General features: G+C 41.5%; 1 protein-coding gene across 9 annotated transcripts in view; it reads left to right on the top strand.

The window, feature by feature from the left end:
• The window catches only part of MTHFD1L (methylenetetrahydrofolate dehydrogenase (NADP+ dependent) 1 like), a 441,775-nt gene that overhangs the window by 324,236 nt on the left and 99,994 nt on the right, over positions 1-17,545 (top strand). For all 9 annotated transcript variants that reach the window (XM_033938565.1, XM_033938569.1, XM_033938568.1 and 6 more), the window contains one exon: positions 5,416-5,568. In XM_033938565.1, coding sequence (XP_033794456.1) covers positions 5,416-5,568 — 153 coding nt within the window. The remainder of the gene's footprint in view (positions 1-5,415; positions 5,569-17,545) is intronic.

Below are 17,545 nucleotides of genomic sequence, written 5' to 3' on the forward strand. Positions count from 1 at the left end.
TCCCCGATGGCGGTGGCAGCAAACCGAGTGGCTTGGGGGAGGGCACGGAGAAAGAAAGAAAGGGGGCAGACAGGGAAACAGAAAGAAGGGGGAACAGGGAGACAGAAAGAAAAAGTTGGGGGAGAGAATGAGGTCTGGAGGAGAGGAAACATACAGGAGGCTGAAAGGAAGAAAGATTGGATGCACAGTCAGAAGAAGAAAGTGCAACCAGAGATTCATGAAATCACCAAACAGCAAAGGTAGGAAAAATGATTTTATTTTCAATTTAGTGATCAAAATGTGTCGGTTTTGAGAATTTATATCTGCTGTCTATATTTTGCACTATGGCTCCCTTTTACTAAACCGCAATAGCGTTTTTTAGCGCAGGGAGCCTATGAGCATTGAGAGCAGCACGAGGCATTCAGCGTAAATCCCTGTGCTAAAACCTACTATTGTGGTTTAGTAAAAAGGGAGGGGGTGTATTTGTCTATTTTTGTATTTTGTTACTGAGGTGACATTGCATAGAGTCATCTGCCGTAACCTCTTTGAAAAAATCCGGAATATGAATAATTAACATTTTCTCTGCCTTTCAGTGTGCTTTGTGTTTTTTTTTTAATTTTATTGTTGGTAGATCATTTTGACTTAGTCATTCTAAAAGTAGCTCGCAAGCCCATAAAGTGTGGGCACCCCTGGTCTAGCCTTTGCTGAAGCTTTCTCCACCTGATTGTTAGCTTTCATATCATCCCAGATGAGTACTCCCAAGTCCCTTTCTGCAGTAGTTCTTGTTAAGTTTTCACCGTTCATGCATGGATTTCCGCTCCCAAGGTGCATTACTTTACATTTTTTGGCATTAAAGTTTAGTTGCCAAGTACTGGACCATTGTTCCAATAAAAGCAGGTCCTGCTCCATAGTGCTTGGACTGGCTGCGCTGTCAGGTTCTGTTGCCCTGCCCACAATGTTGCATAGTTTAGCATCATCGGCAAATAATGTAATTTTGCCTCGAAGTCCCTGAGTTAGATCCCTTACAAAGATATTAAATAGCATCGGGCCCAAATCCGAGCCCTGTGGTACTCCACTGGTCACTTTTGACGTTTTTGAGGGAATACCGTTTACCATTACTCTTTGAAGTCTGTCGCTAAGCCAGTTTTGTACCCATGCTGTCAGTGTTTCTCCAAGTCCTAACGAGTTCATCTTGTTCAATAACCTACGGTGTAGAACACTATCAAAAGCCTTGTTAAAGTCCTAATACACGATGTCCAGGGACTCACCCCCATCCAATTTTTTTGTTACCCAGTCAAAGAAGCTTATCAGATTGGATTGACAAGACATTCCCATTGTAAAGCCGTGCTGGTGGGGATCCCTTAATCTTTCATCATCCAGAAATGTGTCCAATCTGTTCTTGATCAACTTTTCCATGAGTTTACTCACTATTGATGTGAGACTCACCAGTCTATAATTTTCAGCCTCTGACCTGCATCCCTTTATGTGGAGCGGGATAACGTTGGCAGTTTTCCAGTCCAGGGGAACTTTTCCTTTGCTTAGGGAAAGATTGAAGAATACAGCTAACGGCTCTGCCAGGACATCACTCAATTCTCAATGTACTCTAGGGTGTAGATTGTCTGGGCCCATAGCTTTGTTTACTTTTAATTTTGATAACTCATGGTAGACTTCGCTCGCAGTAAATTCTATGTCCCGGAATGGGTCCTCCGAACTCCCCTTGGTCTGTGGCTGTGGACCGGATCCTGGTGCTTCGCAGGTGAAGACTGAGCAGAAGTAGTTATTGAGTAGTTCTGCTTTGTCTGCGTCCAAATCTGTAAAGTTGCCGTCAGGTTTCTTTAGGCACCCAATACCGCTTGTGTTCTTCTTCCTGTTGCTAATATATTTAAAAAAGGATTTCTCCCCTTTCTTTACCTGCCTAGCTATGTTTTCTTCCATCCTGAGTTTGGACTCTCTGATTGTCGTTTTAATTTTTCTGGATTTGGCCAGATAGGTTTCTTTAGCTTCCGGTCGTTGTGATTGTTTGTAGTTAACGAAAGCTTTTTTTTTTTTTTTGCTTTACTAGTTCTGAGATCTCCACGGAGAACCACTGTGGTCTATTTTTTCTGCGTCGTTTGCTCTCAGTTTTAATGTATATGTTGGTTGCTTCTTGCAGGATAGATTTCAGAGTCGACCATAGTTAATTTTTTAAATAAACGAACGAAACAATGCCAATACTTGAACCGCACAAAAACTCTGAAGTCCTTTTATTAGTGGTAAGTATGATGACATGCATTAAAAAGTGTTTTAAAAGAATCTTAAAAACTACATGAGAAAAAGAAGAGAGAGGTAAAACTTAAGATATTAATGAAAGATCAGCGTATTGGCTGTTGTGTCGATGGGACAAGATAAACGAACAACTTGAGATCCTTCATTAAAAAGTTACTTATTTAAAAGCTACATTGCTTTAAATAAGGCAAAGTATGTGTTGAGTAAAATTTACCTGGTGGAAAATCATATGAGCCACTATGCGTTCTACACAACTGAACTCGATATGCTTTGTTAATATAAATGCTATTAAATAAGTATGCAGCATGTGCATGGTTTCAAACAATTACGAAGATACAAAAATAAATTACAAACGTGACCAAAAAATGGTTTAAGAGTACAAATAAATAAAATAAAGATATAAATTGATTAGACATCAGCTTATATTATAAATTGTACTATGAAATTCAATGAGAAGAAATACACAAAAAATGTTTTTAAAAAAATAAGTGCTTATATATATTTTTATGATCGAACTATGATCATTTTTACAACTCAACCATGGAAAGAGAACATGCTATGGTTTATTGTGACTAAAAGTAGATTATAATAGATGATTCAAAGACAATATAAATAAAGCAAAATGCCCTGGCTGTTAGTTAAATGAAATGTGTCATCGGTTAAGAAATATTGTTAGCCTCTGGCACTATTTAAACACACTTAAATGAAGAACCATTAAATAATTGTATATCCCAAAAATGTTAGAACTAATCTAACATTTATGCAGCACTTCATTCATAAATAACCACTGTCTTTTAGATCCTCAGCGGACCTCCAGGCACTCAAACTTGTTTCATAGTGCCAGGCTTTATGCTCCCCATCGTCATTGGATCCGGTTTTATAAATTTTTAAATATTTTTATATAATGCTTTAGTTAAGTTTAAATAAATATGCACTAAAAGTACTTAGCTGTGCAAAGACGCTTCATGCAGGGGTAGAATCACCAACATGTTTCGCCCATGAATCTCAAAGGCTTTTTCAAGACTACCACTCCCTAAAAGATAGAAAGAGAATTAAGTCTCCATAAACTATCACTAATTTTTAATACATAATTTACATTCACTAACGTTAAATACTCTTAAGCAAGCTAAAAAACCTATTAATCCTTCCATGCTTACCTACCTACTTTAACCATTCCAACCGACCATAGTGTCTGGTAAAGAACGGTGCCATTACTCTTAATTAAGGAATTTAAACGCTCCAGCATCCCAGCTGTCGACGTACCATACGTTCTTAGGACATCAACGTCTGGCGTCGGAGCGTACTAACCTCAGCTTTATTAACTCTATATTATTCTATGAAGATGATAGCGTGTAGGACACCCCCCAAGACACTCCCCCTACAGCAGGGATGCCCATTCAAGTTCGTAGTTTAACCCAGTAGGGGTGACTGTGTTCAAGCGGTAAATCCATCGCTGTTCTAACAGGTTAAGTCTCCAATCCCAGTCTCCCTCCAGCTTATTTTATTTTTTTATTTATTCAATTTTTTTCTATACCGTTCTTCCAGGGGAGTTCAGAACGGTTTATATGAATTTATTCAGGTACTCAAGCAAGTCTCATCCATACTGTCAATCACTCTCCATTTTATCTGTTCTATTGGACTATAGGGGCTTGCAAGGAATTGGTAACTATGTGTGATTTATGTTCATTTAAACATATGTTAATCGCCATTTCATCCGTCCTACATATACTAAGTTACATTGGCAGACTATTATATAAATTACTTTAAATGTTTTACAAGTGGTATTAGTCCTTTCCCTAACTATATAGCCCAACTGGGGATCCCTCCATTGTGGGCCTTCCATAATGGTATTACACCATTGGCACTGATGCCATTTTCCATGATATTTCACTTCTGTATCTCTGTCATCAATCCTATCATACTTCCTAAGTGCCTGCCCAATGGTTTTGCCCCTAAGATAAGAGAACATTGGGAGGTCCTGGAAACACTCATGGAGATTAAGTAAAGACCAATGCTGTTTTATCAAGAAGATAAGTACCCCCGATGCTTTAGAATAAGGTAACACACAAATTAATCTACTCTCTTCTGTTGTTCTAGGCTTATCATTTAATAGCAAATCTCTCTGAGCATAACGTGCCCGCAGGTATGCTTGCCTAATACACGCTATCATCTTCATAGAATAATATAGAGTTAATAAAGCTGAGGTTAGTACGCTCTGACGTCAGACGTTGATGTTCTAAGAACGTATGGTAGGTCGACAGCTGGGATGCTGGAGCGTTTAAATTCCTTAATTAAGAGTAATGGCGCCATTCTTTACCAGACGCTATGGTCGGTTGGAATGGTTAAAGTAGGTAGATAAGCATGGAAGGATTAATAGGTTTTTAGCTTGCTTAAGAGTATTTAACGTTAGTGAATGTAAATTATGTATTAAAAATTAGCGATAGTTTATGGAGACTTAGTTCTCTTTCTATCTTTTAGGGAGTGGTAGTCTTGAAAAAGCCTTTGAGATTCATGGGTGAAACATGTTGGTGATTTTACCTCCGCATGAAGCGTCTTTGCACAGCTAAGTACTTTTAGTACATATTTATTTAAACTTAACTAAAGCATTATATAAAAATATTTAAAAATTTATAAAACCGGATCCAATGATGATGGGGAGCATAAAGCCCAGCAATATGAAAAAAGTTTGAGTGCCTGGAGGTCCACTGAGGATCTATAAGACAGTGGTAATTTATAAATGAAATGCTGCATAAATGTTAGATTAGTTCTAACATTTTTTGGGAAATCTGTTAAGAAATACACATAACCAATAGTGATTGTGATGACAAAGAAATAACTGTAAAACGTTATGGTGATCACAAATTGAAGAGTAAAGAAATTACTGAAGCAGATGATAGAAGATAATAAGGACCATTGAGCCATCGCACAGACTTTTATGATTGTTGAATAAATTGCACACCATATCTCCACTGTGGTTTGTTTGTTTCTGCATTGAGTTCAGTTACAGGTCATTCTCTGGTAGCAGCAAAACTAAAAAGAATTCAGGTTTGTAAAGAGAAATGAAAGAAAAGGCATATGCCGCTTTTGAGGCTCAGGAAGTATAAGATTGCATTAAGTCAGTTAATTGGCTTCACAATCCTAGTATTTTTTTTTTTCTTTAATCTTTACTAGGGATTTGGAAATCTGCCAATCTGTATGGCAAAGACTCACCTCTCTTTGTCTCACCAACCTGAGAAAAAGGGTGTACCAACCGGCTTCATTCTGCCAATAAGTGATGTACGTGCCAGTATTGGGGCTGGATTCATTTATCCATTAGTGGGATCGGTGAGTGTAAATTAAAATGCTTCTGTTTTCTCTCTCATGTATTACCAGAACAAATCCATTGATTATTATTTATTTTTCTGGTCAACTGTTCCTTTTTTCCTTGGTGAGTGAGGGCGGGAGGAGGGGAGTGGCCAGAGTGATCTCTGCTGCCGCGTTCTAAAATAGAATCCGGCCATGGAGCAGAAAACACGGCCGCAGGGATCACGGGGCCTGAGGCACATGGTCGGGTTGGGCCCATGTGCCTCAGGCCCCGCCCCCAGGAGGGACCTAAGGCTCCCGGGCCTATTCTGATTGGCCCAGGCGCCTTAGGCCCCACCAGTAGGCGGAGCTTTGGGACAGATGGGCCAATCCGGCCTCATTCCGTCGTTGGCTGCCTGCCGGACAGGCGGGTTTGGCTCCCGTCTGTCCGGCCAACTACAGAAAGGTACGGGGAAGGGGGGGGGGGGGTGTCGTGGGGGTCGGCCAAAGGGGTCGCGGGTCGGCTGGGGGGGCGGTCGGAGGTTCTTGGGGGGCGGTCGTTGGGGGGAGGGGGGTTTGCATCGAGGGCAGGAGGGCCTGGGATCCCTCCTGTCCGTAATGTAGTGCAGGGGTGGGGTTAGGGGGTCGCCGTGGCCAGGAGGGTTTGGGCTCCCTCCTGGCCCGAACAACTAGCGGGGGGGGGGAGTCGCCAGGGCAGGAGGACTTGGGCTCCCTCCTGGCCCGATATTATCGGGGAGTTGGGGAATCGGCGGGGCAAGAGGGCTTGGGCTCCTTTTTGCCCCGATCGTGTCGGGGAGTCGGGGGGGCAAGAGGGCTTGAGCTCCCTCTTGCCCCGATCGTGTCGGGGAGTCGGCGGTCCTTCGGGGTGGTGGTGCGGGTGCGTGCGAGCGGTCCTGCGGGGGGGGGGGAACTATGTAAAAAAAAAATTGTACAACGCGCTCACGCGTATACCGCGCAAGGGTATGCACGGTTTGTAAAAACACGTATAACGCGCGCGTTATATGTGTGAAAATACGGTAGTTCCCTTTCCCCAGAGGGTTTACCATCTAGTTTTATCAAAGGCAAAGGAAGGTAAGTATCTTGCCAAAGGTTACAAGGAGTATGGGTGGGATATAAACCTTGACTTCCCCAATTCTCAGCCTATTGCTCTAAACACTAAGGTAACTAACCGAGCCAGCTGCCCACACCATGTAGATTTCTGCTATCTCCATATGGAAGGAGCTGGCATCCAGAATTGGTAAGGAGCTGAGATTAGGAAAGGAGCAGGAGCCAACAGTTAATGAGGAATAGAGGAAGCAGAGGCATTTGCAGGATGAAGAGCTGTGGCATTTGAGAAGTGTGTCCATTATCACATACCTTTGAATTTGGAAGGAGTGAAGTAAAGAGCAAAAAGAAGGGGGCCCTAAAGACTTTTGTACCTGTTATTCTTATAATGGTCCTATTATTTAAGGAATGAAAAAAGCAAAATGCAGGAATTAGCCAATTTGCTCTGTAAGCTGGTATTGTAGAAACTGCTGAACCCTCTGTGAAGTAGAATCAGCAGCCAGCTGATCTAAGCATTGAATAATGGTAGAAAAATGTCTGACATCACTTTATATAAAATATTCATTTATGAACATGACTTGTGGAATGACAAAATAATGGAATACCAAAAGTATTGGTTTCTGGAAGAAGGCACTTCCCTGGTGTTATCTCATCTTCCCAGAATACAGCCCCATTTCCTCACAGTGAAGTGAATTGGGCAGTGGCTTGAAATATCTAGCTGTTTGCAGCTCCTCTGAAACAATCAACTTAGAGCAAGGAAGGAAGTAGTTCCTGGCAAGATGAGTGCCTGGAATTCAGGAAGCTGTGTCATTAAGAATTTTGGTGGCCTTGGAGTTAGCTTTCCATGCTCTGGAAATGCACTTTCATTCAAACAAGTTCAGCATCGTCATTGACTGGCAAATTTAACAAGGGAACTTAATGTTGCTTTGATGTTTCCTAGCATATCAGAATGTGATGAAGAACAGTCAATATTTTATCATCTCATCAAAACTTATATCTTTCTAAGTTTTAGAACTTTGTACCAGCGTCCATTTACATAATTCTAGACTGCTGCGTATATGATTAAAGACTGTTGCGTATATGAAATGAAATTGTTTACAGTAAAAACCGCTCAGCAGTAGTTCATTTTCCCACTGGATGGAGGTGGATGTTATAAACTATTAGATCTTGGAAAGGCACTGTTTATCAATTAGCATAGAGTCTTGCTAATTTTTGGATTTCTACCAGGTGCTTCTGACCTGGATTAGCCCTGATTAGAAACAAACTACATAACTAAATGGACTTTTATCTAACCTAGTACAACAAATCTTATGTCCTCATGACACTACACTAACAAACACATAAAAAAATAAATAACTTCAAGGAAATGCCTATTCCTAGAGAAGCTGTGCCCTAATTATCTTGTACTGTGCCATGTTGTGACTGTTTGTAGGATTTGTGTCAAGATGATGACAATGAAGCTCAGACTTGGTCTCCTACTATTCCACAGTGGTATTAAGGGCCACAAAATCAGACCTTTACCATAGAATTATTGGACTAGGCAGGTTCACATCTATCTCCTAATACTTCATTTGCTGATTCTCTTTCTTCCCCCTTCAATGTCCTCCCTCAGCCTAACTGAAACTGGTATCCCTCTTACCTCCAGCCTACTGGAGGAGGAGGAGGAACAACAACTGAGAACCAAGCTGCTTCCTTCATCTCTACTGTTGGAGCACAACTCATTCTTGAATCACACTGCACTACAATGATCTTCATAGTTCAAACTGCAACTCTAACCCCAACAAGGACATGGCCTGAGATGCCACCATTGTCATCATGCTGTTGCAGGCCTGATAGGGGAAGGGGGGAGAAAAGAAGAAAAAGGGAAAGAGAAGATCTGAGGGGAGTTTGTTTTGGAGCGAGATGCTTTGAAGCGAGATCTGAGGATACTGCTGAGAAAAGAGTCATTGGGAAGGTAAAGCAGAGATTGACATGAAGGAGTGGTACGGGGAATCAAAGGAAAGGGGGGTCTTGGAGAAGCTGGGACCTGGAGGCACAGGAGAGATTGTCAGGGGAGTAAGTTAAGAAATTAGTTGAGTAGTGAGTGAGAGGATTAGCTGGATGTGTATTTAGAAAAAGTCAGAGAAAGGGTTTGAAAAGAGGGGATGGCAGAAGTTAGGGGCTGATGGATACAAATAAAAGCAGAGTCAGTAGAGTCTACTGCTTCTGAATCCAACTTAATGTTCCTAGATATTTTCCCCATACTCAGCCTGTCATATTCCTTCCCTCTGTGTCCCTAACCCATCCACCCCCCAAAAAATCTGTCTTTTGTCCTCATTCCTACCAAGCTTCCTTTCTTTCTCCACCAACTCATCTCCAATCCTCTTGCTCTTTCTCCTTCTTGTTATTCCTATCACTAATATTTCTCTCCCTTCTTCCCCCCTCTTTAAAATATTCCACCTATGCTGATTTCCTTCTTCTCTGCTACACAAATGTTTCTCTTTCCTCGCTCAAAAATAACTAAAATAATACAGGCAAGAATGCTTGCAACACTGAATTTAATGGGAGGACAATTTTAAAAGTCATTTGGGAATATAAAGCAGTGTTAGACTTTTTTTAAAATATTGTTTTACCAAATGAAAAGTACAGGGAACAAATATGTACCAATATTTGCATCATACAGATAACAGAACATAAAAATTACTGTACTGGGTCATGTATCCTGTTTCTAACAGTGATCAATCCAGGTCAATAAGTACCTAGCAGAATCCCAAAAAGTAGAAAAATTTTGTGCTACTGACCCCAGGTGGATAATCCAGGCTTTACCCATGTCTACCTTAATAACTGTTTATAGAATTTTCTTCCAGGAAATTATCCAGCTAATCAAACCTTTTATTTTTATTTTTTTAATAAATCTTTATTAAGTTTCAAACAATTATACTGCATAACAGTTATTTACACAAATAATGTAACAGTAAAACACTTTTAACTAATAAATATACCTAACAATCACTTTAAACCCCCCCCCCCCCAATTAATAATCCATTACATATAATCAGGTTAGAATTGTCCTGTGAATCCCCCCATACCCCCTGGATGTGTATAATGAAATAACCAGAAATAAAATCAATCCTTGCAATAACTTATCAATGGTTCCCAAATCTTAAAAAAATTTTTGTAATTTCCATGTTGTACAGCCAACATTCGCTCCATTTAAAAAATATGATACAATGATTCCCACCAAAAACTATAGTTAAACCTGTCCCAGTTTTTCCAATTTCTCAAAATCAGTTGCATAGCAACCTCTGTCATTATCAAAAGAAGTTTATTGTTGTGAGAGGAAATCTGACTTTTAGCTCTTAACATTGTACTAAATAACACCGTGTCATATGTTAAAGCCACAGGATTATCCAATAATTTGTTTATTTGATCCCAAATAGATTTCCAAAATGTTTGTATTAGTGGACAGTAGAACAGCAAATAATCCAGCATCCCTGCTTCAAGATGACAGTGCCAACTTCTATTAGTTTTAGAACTATCCAACTTATTTAACTTAACAGGGGTCCATACTACTCTGTGCAACAAGAAAAAACCAAGATTGTCTCATAGATGCTGACACCGTACATCCCATCCTCCAAGTTCAAATTCGTGGCCATTGAGACGCATTAATCTGATGCTTGATCTCAAAGCTCCAAATGGCACGAAGACCATTCTTTGGTATTTTATTCAAAAGATCTGATAATAATTTATACCACTGCGCAGCATGATGACCAAAGAAATCTACCTGAAAGCATAAGATCTGTAAGCTATAATAATTTTTAAAAGTTCGCCAATCAGGGAACCCTTCCTCAATGGCCTGCTTCAACTGCAGCCATCTATAATTTTGAGATTTAGCAATACCAAATTTGTGCTGTAGTTGAAAAAAGTCAAGCATTTTTCCATCTAATACCACATCATCCAAAATATGAATGCCCGCCCTTATCCAATGCTTCCAGATGATTTTAAATCCACCAATTTGAATCTTGGAGTTCAGCCAAAGGGATTTATGAATAGGAATAGATATTAAATTATTAATAAATTTTAAAGTTTTCAAAGTATCACATAAAATTTTTTATAAACCCAGGTACATTAACTGTTTTTACCACATCACACAGCAATGAGTTCTTGAACTTAACTATGCATTGATGCCCTGATTCTATAAAGTCTGCCTAAAGTTAGGCACTTACATTGGCACACAGCCAATATAGGCACCTAATTTAATTGGTTAAAAGGCTTAATCAGCACTCATAATTGGCACTTAACACCTCATAATTGCCATTAATTAGACTTAATTAAAAGTATGGTACCTAATTCAAAAAACGCAATTCTGTAAAAAGTAGGTACCTAGTTTATAGTACCTACCTAAAAGTGGGTGTGGTTAGGGGGTGGATCGTGGACATGTTTTTGAGTTGGACATCTGTTTTTGACTTAAGCGCCATTCGCCTAACTTAGGTGTACAAATTTAGACCAAGAAAACCTTGGCTTAAATATAGTATGCCTAAAAGTTGGGATGCCTAATGATACTTAGACGGTGCTAAGTATGTTTCTATACAGTGTGCCTAGCTTATATAGAATCATGCTTAGTGTCGCACTGGTTGGTGACAGTATTTTAGGTGACCTATAGAGAATCGGGGTCTGAGTGAAAAATTTCCTCTTATTTATTTTTAAAGTATTACCATGTAACTTCACCTAGTCTATGTGCTGTTTGAAAGAGTTGAAAATCCACTCAGGATTTTGTAGAGTTCCAGCATCTGTCTCTCCTCAGCCTTCTTTTCTCCAAGTTGAAGAGTCCTAACCTCTTAAACCTTTCCTGATGGACTTTCACCTGTGTTCTGCATAATTCTTAGCCTTTAAACATGTATAATTCCAGATGTTCAACCAAAAGTGGACATTTTGGCCCTGATTCTCTAAAAGTGCGTCCTGATTTTAGGCAGCTGTAGACGTCCTACAGCTGTCTAATCAGCCAATTGGGATGCACGTTTTTAAAAACAAAAATGCTCCCCAGGCAGGCCTGAAGGTGCCTTAGGCGGGCCTTAGGCTGAACCTAGGCGGCCCTACGCGTCTCCCTAGTAGATGAGAAGCTTAAAAATGTAGGCCAGCAAAATGCTGGTCTACATTGTAAGTAGACGCGGCCGCTATACTTATCGCGGCAAGGGATCTCTCTGCCGCTATAAGTATAGCGGGCCGTGGCCCCCTGACCGATCACTGGCAGGAGGGTGCCCAAACCCTCCTGCCCGAAGACGCACCTCCCTCCCCGACACTACCGACCGCCCCCCCCCCCCGACACTACCGACCGCCCCCCCCTGACATTACCGATCCCCCCCCCCGACAATATCGGTCGCTGGCAGGAGGGTGCCCAGTCCCTCCTGCCCGAAGACGCACCCCCCCCCGGCGCTAACAACCCCCACTCCACCAAACCTGTTCTTACAGATGGGTCTTGCACGTCGAGCAAGCAGGCACGCCTCGTCGAAATGAGGCGGGCCCGCCCCTTCCCGGCCCATCCAGCCGAAGCCTAAGGCCTGATTGGCCCAGGCTCTAGAAGCCTGGACCAATCAGGCCTTAGGCATAGCGGGTCCGCCCATCCCCACTTAATCTAAGGCCTGATTGGCCAATCAGACCTTAGACTTAGTAGGGATGGGCGGACCCGCTATTCCTAAGGCCTGATTGGTCCAGGCTTCTAGAGCCTGGGCCAATCAGGCCTTAGGCTTCGGCGGGATGGGCCGGGAAGGGGCGGGCCCGCCTCATTTCGACGAGGCGTGCCTGCTTGCTCGACGTGCAAGACCCATCTGTAAGAACAGGTTTGGTGGAGTGGGGGTTGTTAGCGCCGGGGGGGGTGCGTCTTCGGGCAGGAGGGATTGGGCACCCTCCTGCCAGCGACCGATATTGTCGGGGGGGGGGCGGTCAGTAGTGTCGGGGAGGGGGGTGCGTCTTCGGGCAGGAGGGTTTGGGCACCCTCCTGCCAGTGATCGGTCAGGGGGCCACGGCCCGCTATACTTATAGCGGCAGAGAGATCCTTTGCCGCGATTAAGTGTAGCGGGCCGTGTCTAATCTAACCCGATTCTCTAACCCGCGTCTGTAACATGGACGCCGGTTATAGAATCGGGGTTTAGTTTAGGCCGATTCTGAATAGGACGCCTCTCCCGGGCGTCCTATACAGAATCAGGGCCTAGGTGTCTTGCGGGCCTCGCCTTCAATATAGGCGGCCTGCCTGGGGAGCATTTTTTTAAAAAAAACGTGCATCCCGATTGGCTGATTAGACAGCTGTAGGACGCCTACAGCTGCCTAAAATCGGGACGCACTTTTAGAGAATCAGGGCCTTTATGCTACAATTACTTTTTCCCAAAGCAAAATATACAATATGTGGAGTGGAATATGCAATATTCATAATTGCTTTATATAGCTTTGAGATTAAACCTTTTTTCAGAGAATGCATAAATAATTTTTAGTCATCAAAGGAAGGCATAAAACCTGGTTGATATATGCAGTATAAAAACTAATGTAAAAGCTCATGCCTAAATTTAGGAGATCTATGCATATATTATGAAATTCTATAATATACATATATACTAGTGCACCTCACCTACATTCCTTCCAGACTCCATCCCTGTGAAAGCCCACCTGCAAAGTATGCATCATCGAAGATAGACTTGTAGTTATAGAATGGCATGTAGAGGTGGCGTGTGGTGACATTTAAAGCAGGAGAATCAGTAGATGAGCTAAATCAAGGGTGATCAACCTTGGCCCTCACCAAGTCAGGTTTTCAAGATTTCCAAAATGAATACACGTGAGATCTATTTGCATACAGTGGAGACAGACATTCAAATAATCTCATGCATATTCATTGGAGAAATTTTGAAAACTCAACTAGATTGAGGCTCTTGAGGACCGAGGTTAGACATTCCTGTGTTAAAAACTAGTGCAATATGTACCCTTAACCAATATGTACCCTTAATTGGATCGTGGCATGCCCCCACCTGGAATACTGCATCCAGCACTGGTCGCCGTACATGAAGAAGGGTCCAGAGAAGAGCGACTAAAATGGTTAACGGGCTGGAGGAGTTGCCGTACCTTGAGAGATTAGAGAAACTGGACCTCTTCTCCCTTGAAAAGAAGAGACTGAGAAGGGGACATGATCGAAGCATTAAAGATAATGAAGGGAATAGATTTAGTAGATAAAGACAGGTTTTTCACCCTCTCCAAGGTAGAGAGAACGAGAGGGCACTCTAAAGTTAAAAGGGGATAGATTCCGTACAAACATAAGGAAGTTCTTCTTCACCCAGAGTTTGTTAGAAATCTGGAACGCTCTTTCGAAGGCTGTTATAGGGGAACCAGAAGTTGCAGCAGGACCTTCAGACTGCTCAGCAGGGTTGTGCGGATATGGAAGTACAGTCCCAGGCACTGAAGAAGGAGCAGCACTTTCAGGCACTTCAGGAGTGGATCCAGATATCTAAGACACAAAAGATGAACCAGCTATGGGAGCAAAATGCTGTGCTAGAGGTGAAGCTCCAGCAGCAACAGGGCAAGAAAGAAGGGCTGCTGGCACAGTGGGATGACCTCCAAACTCAGCTGCAGGAATCTATACATGCTAACAGTCGACTGTTGGAGCAGGGGCAGCAGAGAGAATAGCTGGAACAGGACCTGGAGGAAGCAGGAAGAATGCAGAGAACTGAAAGGCCATGTTTGACCAGAAGGCGATTGAAAACCTGGACTGGATCTGCCACAATGCTCCTGAGAAAATTAAAGAGTCATGGGATAGGAGGCAATGTTCAGTTGTGGATTAGGAATTGGATTTATCGGATAAAAAACAGAGGGTTAAATGGCCATTTTTCTTGATGGAGGAGGGTAAATAGTAGAGTGCTGCAGGGATCTGTATTGGGACCGGTGCTATTTAGCCTACTTATAAATGATGTGGAAACTGGAACGAGAAGTGTGGTGATTAAATTTGCAGATGACACTAAACTGTTTAATGTTGGTAAAACGCATGCAAATTGTGAAAAATTGCAGACAGACCTTAGGAAATTAGAAGATTGAGCATACAAATGGCAGATGAAATTTAATGTGGACAAACGCAAATAGGGAGGTGGGCAAGGAATAATTCTGTGACATCAGAATAGAAATAGTAACTTAGTTGAAGAAGCCAAGTCAGAGTTCATGGACATGCAAACAAATATGTGAGTACTTTCTGTAAAACTGGCAATGGCAAGACTTTGTGTTCCCTAGTTAATGAGGATATGGATAAGGACCAAGGCTAAACCACAAGCTGCTTTACAATCTTGTAGGATCATATCTCGGGCTTTACAAGTAAACAAGTAAACGCAAAAGAAGCCATTGAGACCTCCCACAGTCTTTTCGTTCAATTCTAAAATTTCACTGCTTTAGAAATTGTCAGTAGCACCAATAGTTGAAGCCTTGTGAAGTATATGTCCTAGTGGCCTATTAACATCTCAGCACTGCTGGGTGCTGCCTATTTCGTATGTTTTTTGACATGCCAAGCCCTCATTGCCTCCCTGATTTTCATAGTTCTTTAGAATAGATCAAAATCTACTTAATCTGAAAAGGTATTTTGAAAAAGCAAATAGCAGTACTTCTTAAAGAGTAACTAAGCCTCACAAAATGAACATAAATGGAAGATACCGTACTTTAATTCTACAGACTTGTATAATATGAGGTAAATTCTCGTAGCTGAGATTTAAGTAGGCTATGGGGTCCTTTTACAAAGGTGCGCTAATCTACTGCCTGCTCAAAAGGAGGCGGTAGCGGCTATCGCGCGGGGCAATTTAGTGCACACTATTCCGCGCATTAAGGCCCTAACATGCCTTCGTAAAAGGAGCCCTATGTTTATTATAATGATAATTTTTTGTGTGTGTGTGTGTATCTGGGTCTGTATGTTTTGACTCCAAGTGCCACAGAATGGAATATCCTCCAGGGAAAGTCTACTAAGAATATCAGTAGTAAAACAAAAGTGCATTTAATGAGCAATGTGTGGTCTTTTTAAAAACACTTTTGTTACCTCGACCCTGATCCCATCACGCTCACAGTTGGAGTGGTGACCTCATGGCTTGGCTTCACATAGTAGAGGCAGGAAGCTTTTTGTGAATGTGTAGGAAACTGTAGTGAGGCAATTCACTAGCAATGCTTGGGTTGAGAATTGTTAGTTTATGGGCAGTGCCTCATCCAACATAAATTTGTACACAAAAGCAGGGTCATATTGCTACTCTCCTTTAATTTCTCAGATTATGTTGTTCTGTTCTGCCCTGTGCATTGAGCTTGCTTGAACAGCAGAATGTACTTACTAAGACAGAAGGGTATTTGTAAAAGTAAACATGCCAAGTCTGTCTGTCTTTAGTGGGGGGGGGGGGTGTAATTTATGTAGTTTGACCAATACATAACCAAGCAATAAAATCTTATATAGAAAAGTATACAGTAATATAGTCCTAAAACCTTATCAGGAAAATAATTAGAAAAAAATAATAAAATATACAGTATAATAACTGTCTAACTCAAGTCCACAAAATTGAAGATCCAAGGTTTATATCATGGAAGATCAAGGATAATTCTTATGAAGAAAATAACCTAAAACCCACAGCAAATTCTTCTTGTAGAGCTAACCATTCGGGGGGTTTTACCCACTAGTAGTAAACTTCCTCCCGTTAAACACTTGATAGCTAAAAAAAGTAGGATGAGAAGGATTGAAGAAAACATATTTGACAGCAATAGCTATTTGCATGGACATCTAAAAAAAAAAAAATTAGATTAAGAAAACAAGAATAGCCTTACTAGGTCAGAATAATGGTTCATCTAGCTCAGTATCCTATCTTCATGGTGGCTAATCCAGGTCACATGTACCTGGCAAAAACCTATCTATCTGGAAAACACCAGGGTGTAGATGGGCTGGAGTAGGTTTTAACGGAGATTTCGGCAGTTGGAACCAGTGTCCCCTCTAAGCGGGCGGGTGGTGTGAGCAAAATTTTTTCCCCGTGCGCTAAAAATATCGGGCGCCAGCGCCAACTCGCCCGATTCTCCTCTCGCCGCGGCCTGCCATCTCCGTACGCCGTGCGCTGTGACGTGACATTGTGCGCTGCGAGGCAATATTTTGTGCGCCAGCGCACGCCAGCGCAGCTTAGAGGGAACACTGGTTGGAACCCATGCACAGTACCGGGTAGAGCTTTGGATTCTTGCCCAGAAATAGCTAAGAAAAAAAATTAAAAAATTTAAATTGAATCAGGTTGGGCAGACTGGATGGACCATTCGGGTCTTTATCTGCTGTCATCTACTATGTTACTATGTATTTACATAAATTGCGTCCTGTGTCGCTGAGTATATTTAGAGACGTCTGAGAGGACTCTGATCTTAAGTCCATAGAAAGGGTTTTTTTTTCTCCATTTCTAACAATACATTCTCTTGAGCCATTGTTTGTTTGAAGCTGCATGCAATGTAGAACTAGTTGGAATTTCACTGTCCAATGTTTCAAACAAAGCAGAAGATATCTAATTGAGCAGTGGCTTCACTCAATATTGAGCATTATAGTTTATTAGTTATATTCTGCCTTTATTCATTGCAGATTACAAACAAACATACATAATTTAAAACAACAAACAAGGACATACCTAAACTATAAAAATATACAGCTCTTAAAAATGTCAAATGGCATCACAAAATCTAACATCATACTTCATCTTACAAAATAAATGGCGCTTTAACAGCTTTTTTTAATTTACACAAGTTCTTTTCTTGCTTGATGTATACTGGAAGATTGTTCCACTCAACAGGGCCTGCACATGAGAAGATACTATTTCTCACTGATTCCAAGCACACTTTCTTGTAAGTGGGGACAATTAAATCACAATATGTGGCAGAACACAGAAATCGAACAGGAATATAAGTGGTTAAACAGTACTGCAAATATCGGTGCTAACTGATGTACACTTAAATAAAT

Source organism: Geotrypetes seraphini, chromosome 3, assembly GCF_902459505.1.
Source record: "Geotrypetes seraphini chromosome 3, aGeoSer1.1, whole genome shotgun sequence".
In the NCBI taxonomy this organism is placed as follows: domain Eukaryota; kingdom Metazoa; phylum Chordata; class Amphibia; order Gymnophiona; family Dermophiidae; genus Geotrypetes; species Geotrypetes seraphini.